Source organism: Populus trichocarpa, chromosome 3 (assembly GCF_000002775.5).
Source record: "Populus trichocarpa isolate Nisqually-1 chromosome 3, P.trichocarpa_v4.1, whole genome shotgun sequence".
NCBI lineage: Eukaryota > Viridiplantae > Streptophyta > Magnoliopsida > Malpighiales > Salicaceae > Populus > Populus trichocarpa.
This window is the reverse complement of record NC_037287.2, coordinates 20,663,924-20,673,689: the sequence shown is the minus strand read 5'-3', so window position 1 is coordinate 20,673,689 and position 9,766 is coordinate 20,663,924. Positions and strand designations below refer to the sequence as shown.

General features: G+C 35.0%; 2 protein-coding genes across 2 annotated transcripts; both read right to left on the bottom strand.

Annotated features, from left to right (window-relative positions):
* Positions 1-1,921: 1,921 nt before the first annotated feature.
* LOC112326872 (histone H3.2) lies at positions 1,922-2,690 on the bottom strand. The gene has a single exon (XM_024597132.2). The coding sequence runs from the start codon at positions 2,505-2,507 to the stop codon at positions 2,097-2,099; it is 411 nt and encodes a 136-aa protein (XP_024452900.1). The 5' UTR covers positions 2,508-2,690; the 3' UTR covers positions 1,922-2,096.
* A 737-nt stretch (positions 2,691-3,427) lies between these two features.
* Positions 3,428-7,553, bottom strand: LOC7478332 (uncharacterized). The gene is made up of 4 exons (XM_002304721.4): positions 6,873-7,553; positions 4,751-5,034; positions 4,227-4,454; positions 3,428-4,122 (listed from the first exon to the last, which is right to left on the bottom strand). Exons 1-4 carry the CDS (start codon positions 7,321-7,323, stop codon positions 3,622-3,624), a joined length of 1,464 nt encoding a protein of 487 aa, XP_002304757.3. The 5' UTR covers positions 7,324-7,553; the 3' UTR covers positions 3,428-3,621.
* Between the last annotated feature and the right edge of the window lie 2,213 nt (positions 7,554-9,766).

Below are 9,766 nucleotides of genomic sequence, written 5' to 3'. Positions count from 1 at the left end.
CTTTCCAATAATCAGTTGGGGTCATGTGTAGATCATTCTTGGCCTAATGACACCATAGTTTTATCTTCAAGATAGTTGATTTATAGGAACCAGTGTGAAGAGGTCAACTATAGGAAGGGTAGATGTTCTTTATAGTTTTTTCTCTTACCTTTGTAACCACCTCCGATATTGTGAATCTCAAATTACTTTTTTTTCTAGTAAAACCGTTCTTCTTAGTCGAGTCAGCAATCTTACCTAACCCGATAACTTGTTCAATCCTCTCAGCTATAACAACTAGGTCAGTGAATGTTGTGCAGAGCTTCTAACTAAATATTCAAAGTATGAAGCCTTAAAAGTGTTGGAAAATAAACTGATCTTTTTTTTCAACAAAGAATGATTAATCTGTGCAGTTGTCTCACGTCATCTTTGAGTGTATTTTTTTATGGACTCCTTATTGTCATTCTCCATAACTCGTAAGTTTGACCTATTAAATTTCATGTCCATATTGAACTTGTATTACCTAATAAAAACATCATTCAAATCCTTCTACTTTTTCATATTAGTATTGTCTAACTATATATACCAAATGAAAACATCACTTAAATTTTCTTGAAAAAAATGAATCTACATCTCTCATCATTAAACACCTTAGCAAAATTCGAAGAGTTAAACCTTTTATGACGAAGGCGGCACCTAGCAGCAGCATCTTCACAAAAACATCACTACTGAGTTCAATTGCTTCCGCATAACAATTACGAAGCCTTGTCTCTTCCATCTCAGTAACTCCAATAAAATCCTCCAAGCTTAATTCACTCCATGCAAGAAAATCTTTCAGATACCTTCTTTTGTACTCTTCCATTGCTTTAAATTCTTCCCCGCCATGATGAAGTGGGCCGACAGAGATAACTTGTGGTGTTTAGGCTTTTTCATTTAACACTCGCAACCGCTCAGGGACTCTGTAAATGCAACAGTCATCAAGTAAAGGATGCAAGATCTCCAACTCCTCTCTCATAGTCTTCCCTAACTAGTAAATATCAATCGAAACTTGATCGCCTGTCTTCATCTTCTCGCTTGATGTCCCAATCATGCATCTCCATTCTGCGGCTCACGATGATTGCTAGTTTTAGCATCAGCAAATCACAAATTACAACACTTTCTAATTTTTCTTTAAATCTTTCATTAAATAAAAATGGAACTCAACTGCTAGCTCAACCCTACTGAAAAAGATAAGAAGAATCATAGAAAACAGAACTGAAATTACAAGAGATCCCAGTTACTACAAGCTTAAGTTAAGCTCGCATTAGAAATAGCTTTCTGAAGGATCAGGGCATTCTGAATTCGAAGTCTGCACTTAACACTGCATAATCCAACTGGAAAAATCGTTCGTGTTTATGCTTTCATTCGAGTGAACTATCCTAGTTCTTGAAAGCCTTTGAACTAAGTCCAAGGACCAATATCACACATCTAAAGCGATCGATTATACTGATGTATTTCAGACCGATATATCAATCAGAACACTACAACTATAGCGTAAAAAAATTACATAGTTGAATTCCAGGCAATCAAATTCTGCTTCCTCGCTAAGAAACACTTAAAATTTTAAATTCATTTATTTTATTTTCAAGATTTTAAAATTAACTCTATAAAGAATTAAAAAAAAATCAATATAATTATGGTGATTAATCTCAACAAAAAATATATTAATTTTTAAAGAAACTAAACCTTGTATAAGTTATACATTACATTAAACTAGTAGAAAGTAGAAACTCATCAAAACCTAAAATATCTTAACAATATAAAAAATAATATAGTAAAAACAATAAAGATAGCACCCCACATCACAAATTAGCCTCCTTCAGCCAGTAAATTCAACCAATTAAATAACATGGTAAAAACAATAAAGATCTGAGCATGTCTATTAATCAACATACTAACTAATCCGTTGATTATAAATATATATTCCATTGATTATAAATATTGCATCTGCTAAGATTAAAATTCAAATTAGGCAACGCAATTTGCCATTAAATCCTGAAAAGATTTACAATGAAGCAAGCCCAAAATGCTCAATCTGCTAAACGACATGGGTCTCAGCAGATGTTGCTGATCCAACTTCACTAAGCCCTCTCTCCTCTAATCCTACGGGCTAACTGGATATCTTTAGGCATAATGGTGACCCTCTTAGCATGAATAGCACACAAGTTTGTATCCTCAAACAACCCAACAAGGTATGCCTCTGCTGCCTCTTGAAGGGCTGCTACGGCACTGCTTTGGAACCTCAAGTCTGTCTTGAAATCTTGGGCAATTTCCCTCACCAGCCTTTGAAATGGCAGTTTCCTTATCAACAGCTCAGTGCTCTTCTGGTACTTCCTGATTTCTCTCAGCGCCACTGTTCCTGGCCTGAAACGGTGGGGCTTCTTCACTCCTCCGGTAGCTGGAGCTGACTTCCTGGCTGCCTTGGTGGCTAGCTGCTTCCTTGGGGCTTTTCCTCCGGTGGATTTTCTTGCTGTTTGCTTTGTACGAGCCATTGAAATAGGTAAGTTGGGAAAATGGGGTTTCGGGTTTATGTTAGGGAAACGAGGGAAAGTTAGGGTTTTGAGTGTTTTTGGTGGGTAGAGATAGGAGGTTATGACGATTTTTATAAGGCGAGGGGAGAGGTGATGGAGGAAGGAAGGAGACAGTGGAATGGGATTTGAGCCGTTGATCGGGAAGCCAAAGGACGGTTGTGATGGAGATCCGAGCGCATGTGAAGCGGCCAATAGGATTGCTTCTTTTAGGCGGGCTCGTTTTTAATCTTTTGGAGCTCCTTACCTTTTCTCTATGGGGAGACTTTCTGGACCATGGATATCGAAGGGATCCGCGGTTGTGAATGTTTAGAGAAGCGTGGTGAGGATCGCCATCTGCGTGCTCTGTTGAGTGACCAATAGAAATGCTTAATTTGCTTCCTTTTTAGAGATTTTAGGAGATTAAATATGGACCGTTGATTTGCTATTGAACTTACCTGGATGTCATCATGGATTAATCTATATGATAAACCATAACTATTAAACCGATATGATAGAAACATAGGTTGGCGGGTTGGTTTGAAAAATTTGAGATTTAGAGCTTTTTTCTTGATCAAAATTTTAATTTAATTAGACAAGATATTAGTTTGATTAATTTTATCATATTTTTAGTGATCTAATTAAACCAACAAAACTTAATTAAATTAATAATAAAATAAATCATTTTTTTTATTAAAACAATAATATTTTGTTTTTAAAAAAATTCTTGATAACAACCTAACCAAGTTTGGTCACATTAATTGTTGAGTCAACCATGTTATGTTTGGTTGAGTAAATAATTTTTATAGTTCAAATTAAAACTTATTCCGAGTCTCGAATCAACCCATGAAATTAGGTTTAAAGCCATCCTACTAATACCAAAATCAAAATGAATGTGACATGTATAACCCAAAAGAAACATGACTTAAATTTTATTGTCCAAGTAATCTTCCACTCAATTGTAATACCTCATTCTGAAATTTCTAATCAAAGCCTATATATGTGAATGAAATCAAAGGAAATTCTTGACTTGTATATTTTCTTTATACACAGCAATCACCAAGGAAATGTCAAGGAAGAAGCACAACGAAAAATAATATTATACCCAATTGTTTGGAGGTGAAAAATCATGGAACCGAAATGATGCTTCTCCGGCAGTGTCTCGATCAAGCCTACCTTCGGCCTCGTTCACTGCATCATTCGGAACATCAGCTGGCAGAGGCAGTATTTGATTCTGACTGAGGTGGTGTGCCAGCTGAATTTCAGGTGGGAATGCAAGAACAGGAGGGGAGACAGACTTAAACCTAGCACTGCCTGCACTTGGTAATGGCAATGTTCTGTCCCACAAGAAAACATGAATGAGAATAGGCACCTTGGCATGGCGATGCAAGGAAAGTTTCTGGCTTAGCGAGACAGTGTCAAAACATCGGACTGCTCCTGTTGACGAAACCATCCAAGGAAGGACTTTCTCGTTTGAGACTCTTGAAACAACTAGTAATCTTGATGCACTTTTTGCTTCTTTGTATAGATTGCTGAGCCCTGACCTTGTCGAGGGTGCATTTTCATCACCATCCATAACGGAGGAAATGAAGATAAAGCCCTGTCGATACAGAGCGAAAGCTAAGCAAACTGTTCAAAACTACATATTACTCATCGAAAAAGACAGCAATTGTGACTGGTGGCTTGGAGAGTTAGGTGGAATACCTCTTCTGTGCGGCTAATGGCAAATCCGAGCTTTGTATCATCTTCTTGTATTTTGACCTCAATTGCAAATTCTCCACATAAAGGTGCATACCAGAGACGAACTGCTCTAACTACACCGATATCAACCCCATGATAATCCTCAAAACCATACAAGCTTACATGAGCAAGATTGGACAAATCAGACAATGAACCAGCATTCACAGTTGAAGAAGCTGTCTCTCCAGATATCTGTCCAAAATATATGTGAAGCAAACATTTCATTATTTTGAGCCAAGAGTAGATTGCCAGAATCATAGAAAGTAGCCGTGCTTTCTTTCTGTTAACGTAGAAGATACAGTCAGTAAGTATTATTGCCGACAGTTTATGGACCAAGTTTTAATGATGAATCAAAGGATCTCTATGATAACACTGCTGAAGTAGAATAGGTTTTCCATGGAATTTGAACTGAAAATTAGTTAGCATATGCATCTGAAAAACAACAAGTACGTAAACTAATCCAACTTTCTTTAGGCTAGAGTGGTTACCTTGGTAAGCAGGGATTCAGTTTGAATGTTCATGAAAACAATTGAAACCCCAGAGGCCTGAGATGCGTGCAGCCACGCATTTGCCCTGGCAAGAGTGTCCTCCAAGTCATTGTACCGAGAAGCAACTGGATCTGAAGCTTTTGGAAGGAGGAGTAAAGAAAGAAAGCTGCTTGAATTGGGAACATCTAGCAACTCCTGCATCCTCTTTTCCCACGGATATCCCACATATCCATCTTGAAGCTTAGCCCTCTGTAATGCACTAACAATTCTGGAGCTTCTTGAAGCTGCAAAATGCAACTAGTCATTTCACATAGATAGAAACAGTAGCAGAACATAAAAGACAAGTTGCAAATTAAGTTCTAGTTCACCAAACCAAAAAGTGCAAAAGATTTAATATTGTTGTTGACCAGAGATTCATTTGCCTGGATCTATCAGCTACCTACTGTAAAATGGATTTGAAATGTACACCGATGTTTTAAGCATTCCATCGCATTTTGTTGATACTTTTGAAGCTGAATTAATTGCTCATTAAAAGCTGCAGGAAACCGCAACCAATAACAAGTTTCGACGATAATGGCTCAAGAATGATCCCAAGCTAAAGTCATGTAAGAGACTATAGAACTTCAAGTGGCTGTGACAGGTGATATGCACATTAAGATTTTGACAACGTTAAATTATTCAAACCATTGATTGGGATTTGCACATACTACATTGTGAGACAGGATTGAAGGAATGCAGTTACGTTCAGTTAGTGAAGACATAGAAATATATAAGAAAGTCATAGGACACAGAGAGCCCAGGTCAGACAGTGAAAACGCCAGTTGTTTTAAGCATTATTAAGGGATCTTTTAGCTCCAGCTAAAGGTTGGAAAATGGTGACATATCGCAGTTACTTTCAATCAGAACTTGGGCCTAAAAGAGGGCATTGCACATCAAATAGAGCAAAAACCAACACGAGATACACAGAAGATGGCATTCTTCATCCAATATTGTGATTTTAAAACTTAAAACTAAATTTCCCATTTGCCACCCCTCACATTCAAGCATGATCCATGACACTCAAACTAATGCAAGCCAATTACAGCCCTAGTCCATGTTACATGTGCAGAACACTGTTCTCTGTTATTGAAGCATCAAAATCCTAGTCCCCAGAAAAGGAAAATTGTAAATAAGACCAGACACAAACTAATTCAAACTAACAAGTTAAATAACTTTAAAATGTGAAATGCCTATAGACTGAATCTAACATTCATCAAACAATGGTATGGATGCAATCAGTTGTAGTGGAGAAATTCTTCTTGGCATCCAGTGTTTCTTGTAGAATCTGAACTCTACAAAGTCCAAAAGCATAGCCACTAACCCATGTGTAAACACCAAGCCTCAATTTTAAAAAGTTGAAATATGATCAATCAAATATGATGTGACAAAAACAGGTGACCTAACAAATGCAACTAAAAAAAAACGCAAAGCCAAGCCAACACCATTTTAGTCAATTTGCACAAAAAAAAAATGTCACCATGTCATGTTCACCATCCCAAATTAGAGACAACAGTGGATGAAAGGATTGCTGCATTGATATGAGAAGCCCATTCTTGAGAATGACAAGACAGAAAAGGGGAAAATTCATGAAGCCAAGTGGGTCAAGAAGATAACTCTGTACATGAAATCCACTGTCTTTTTGTGACCATCTAGAAAACAATTAAAAGTAATGATTGTCTCCAACGAAAAAAACTATTAGGAGAAAATTATGTGACCCATTAGTCAATGCCCACCAAATTCTGCCCCACTTGGTACATTTCACACATTCTATAGAGTACAAAAAGTTTAAGGCTACTTGATATTTCTAAATTCTCTTCCTAACACCCTATTAAGCTTGATTATAATACTTCTAGTATTCTAGCTTTTTCGACAATAAAGAGTATTTTCGGATCAGTTTAGGCAAGAGTTAATGAAACTTAATTAACCCTGGAAGCTTCATATGAACATAAAAATCAGGAAATTAACCCTCCCCCCGCATGCTTGTCTTAAAAAAAACATGGTACTCGTAAAAAAGTCAACACAAAACACAAAACACAAACTCGAAAACATCAAACTTTTCAAAGATACAAACCAAAGAAATCACCTTGCAATTCAAAGCACTCGGCTTCAGACCGATCTGTGAACCCGACAGAATAATTCGGATCCGCAATAGACCTCAAAACATACTTGTTCTTGTAACCCGACTCGGGCACAACACAGGCATGCAACTCAGCAAACTCATCTCCACCACGTCTAACTCGAACAACAATCGAAGTCTCTTTGTTTTTGAACGAGTTATGAAGTATCTTTTGAACCCCACTTTTTCCATTCTTGAATGGAGCGCTATATCTTGTCAACCCGCCAGACCCGGATGATGATGACGACGACGACCCGGATCCGATAAGAATTTCTTCTACTATATCTCCTGTTTGAAGCATGTCTACCTTCCATTCGTCAGCTTTCGAAGTCCCTTTTAGACATTCTATTGAGAGAACAAGAAATGATTTTGAGTCCCTGCCTGGTGTTTCTGGTGGCGAGTTTCGGTCCATGGTCATTTTTCGGGTCAGCTTATGATTTTCTTGAGAGGGAAGATTACTGGTTTGGTGATTATAGGGTGATCGTTGCTTGGTTGATTAAGAAGAGTTAATCTTGTAACTAAACAAGGACAAGAATTATAGATTCATAGATAGATTCCGGATTCTAGCTCCAGAATCTAGAAGAGAAAGGGGGGAGGGAGAGAGAGAGACGTGGGGGGATTTTAAATTGTTGTTAGAAATGATGTGGAGAGGGGGCGGTGGGGTTTATGAGTTGATTAGAGAAAGGGGTATTGTATAATATTAGATTTTTCGAGGGTTGTTTTGTGAATTTGTGTGTGTAATAGGGAGGATGGCCAAGTCAAAATATTCCCTTCTTTTTTCTTTTTTTGATTTATTGTTGTAAAACACGGCTCCATTCATAACCCAGGATACAGATTAAGTGAATTAATGTAAAATATTATTATTTTAATTATTATTTTTTAAAAAAAGTAGAGCAACAACATTTAATAATACTGGTTTGGTTAAGCAAGAAACTAAATTTCAAAGAGTTTACAGCAAGAGTTTATGGTTATTTGCTTAAAACGGTGCGCACTAGAAATATTGATGTGTAGTGCATCATCGCTACAACGTTACAGGAGTCTCGAATCTTGATCGTTGCCGTTTCAAGTCACCATCTCTTGAGCTTGATTCAAGAGGGAAGTCTTTTCTCTCTTGTGTTCGAATTCAATGGAGGATATGGGGGGAAATGATGAACCAGTAGAAGTAAATGATCTGTCTGATATTATATTTCGAGAGGGATATTGGTGTAGTGGTATATATAAAAATTGGTCGAAGAATATGCGATTGCTGAAGCAATTATTTTTACACCAGGAGAATGGAGATTGGCAAATTTGGATTAGCCAACTTGATCACCATGTTTTGTGTGTGGAATAAGTTCTATTTAATTCCATGAATTTTTCCTATTAATTCTAAAGAAATTTCTAAAAGGAAATTTGTAATAAATGTATATGAAATTTCTAATCGTAGAGAAGACAACGAGTCATAAATGTATATGAAAGTTGTAATAAAAGTTATTAGACCTAGTCATTGTTGATATACATTAATCCAAAACAAATTTTTTTAAATATTTTTTTAAAAAATTAATAATATTATTTTTAAGATTTTTTAAAATCAAAACCATATTTTAAGTGTGTCGAGCAGGTTATAAGTCAATCCATCAAGTTAACCTCGGATTGGTTTTTTAAAATTAATTTAAATTAGGGGCCAAATAAATCAAGTCCCAGATTGATCTATCGAGCTGTATTGTTTTAATAATTATTGTAACAAGTCAAAAAGCTTGTCTAACTTTGCTTTTACTTTTCAAAATTTTTTCTAGATGAAAATATTTTTTTTTATAGTTTTAATATATTGATGTTTAAAATATAAAAAATATCTTAATAATATTATTTTAATATATTTTTAATTAAAAAAATAATTTCACAAATCACTCATCATTTTATTAAACACATGAAAGTGGCTAAGTATAAAAATAATTTTAAAAGAAAAAAATGCAAATTATTTAATAACATCTTGATTAAGAGTTGGTTAAGTAGCATTTATTTTTTAAAATATTTTTTATTTAAAAATATATGAAGATATTATTTTTTATTTTTAAATTTTATTTTTAATATAAATATATTAAAAAAAATTCATAATAGAAAAAAATAATTGGAAATAAAAAAATTCAAATCTTTTTTCCCATAAATTTCTTGCCTGGGAAGTACATACATTAGGCGAACATGAGCTGTTAGTCGATTATAAATAAGGTGGTCAAGTCTTTTTATATTCCTGGTTACATCGTGCCAGCTATGGGAATACAAGTGATGGAAATTAATTGATTGATGTCCCCACCCCCCTCTTTTTTTTTTTTTTTTTTTTTTTTCTTGCCTGAGAAAATGATTACATGAACAGGCCAGTTACTAGGGAATTGGAAAGGGCAGGCCCTGAGCATGATACCCTCGTTGATGGTAATAATAGTTGGAAGATATGCTACACGATTATTTTCACGTATAAAAAACAAAACATAGTTTTAAAATTTTCGATTTGGGTTACTTGGGTTTTTATATATATTAATATGGGTTAATTTATGTATATTTCAATTAATTTTATGATTTTTTAAATTAACAACTATATAAATCTTCAATACATAAACTTGTGACCATTAAAAAACAAATCATATACCGGATTAGTTAAATTACTCTTTAAAATTGGGTTAGTTAGATTTTTAATATGCCATGTGGAATCTATTAGGTTAACTAGAATTCTTAACTAGATTAAATATATATATTTTTTATCATGAATTAATTCATTAAATTAATAGAATTAAACTGAGTCCGAGATAAATGAGAATGCTCTGGATGGTGATTAATATACTATTAATACATTTATATTTTGATATTATATGTGTATTATATCATATGTC

Excerpts from the sequence above, each read along its gene's own strand:
- LOC112326872 (XM_024597132.2), bottom strand. The coding sequence starts at position 2,507 with ATGGCTCGTACAAAGCAAACAGCAAGAAAATCCACCGGAGGAAAAGCC.
- LOC7478332 (XM_002304721.4), bottom strand. The coding sequence starts at position 7,323 with ATGACCATGGACCGAAACTCGCCACCAGAAACACCAGGCAGGGACTCA. Across the intron at positions 5,035-6,872 it reads CGAGTGCTTTGAATTGCAAG|CTTCAAGAAGCTCCAGAATT; the intron begins GTGATTTCTTTG and ends TGCATTTTGCAG. Across the intron at positions 4,123-4,226 it reads CCATTAGCCGCACAGAAGAG|GGCTTTATCTTCATTTCCTC; the intron begins GTATTCCACCTA and ends CTGTATCGACAG.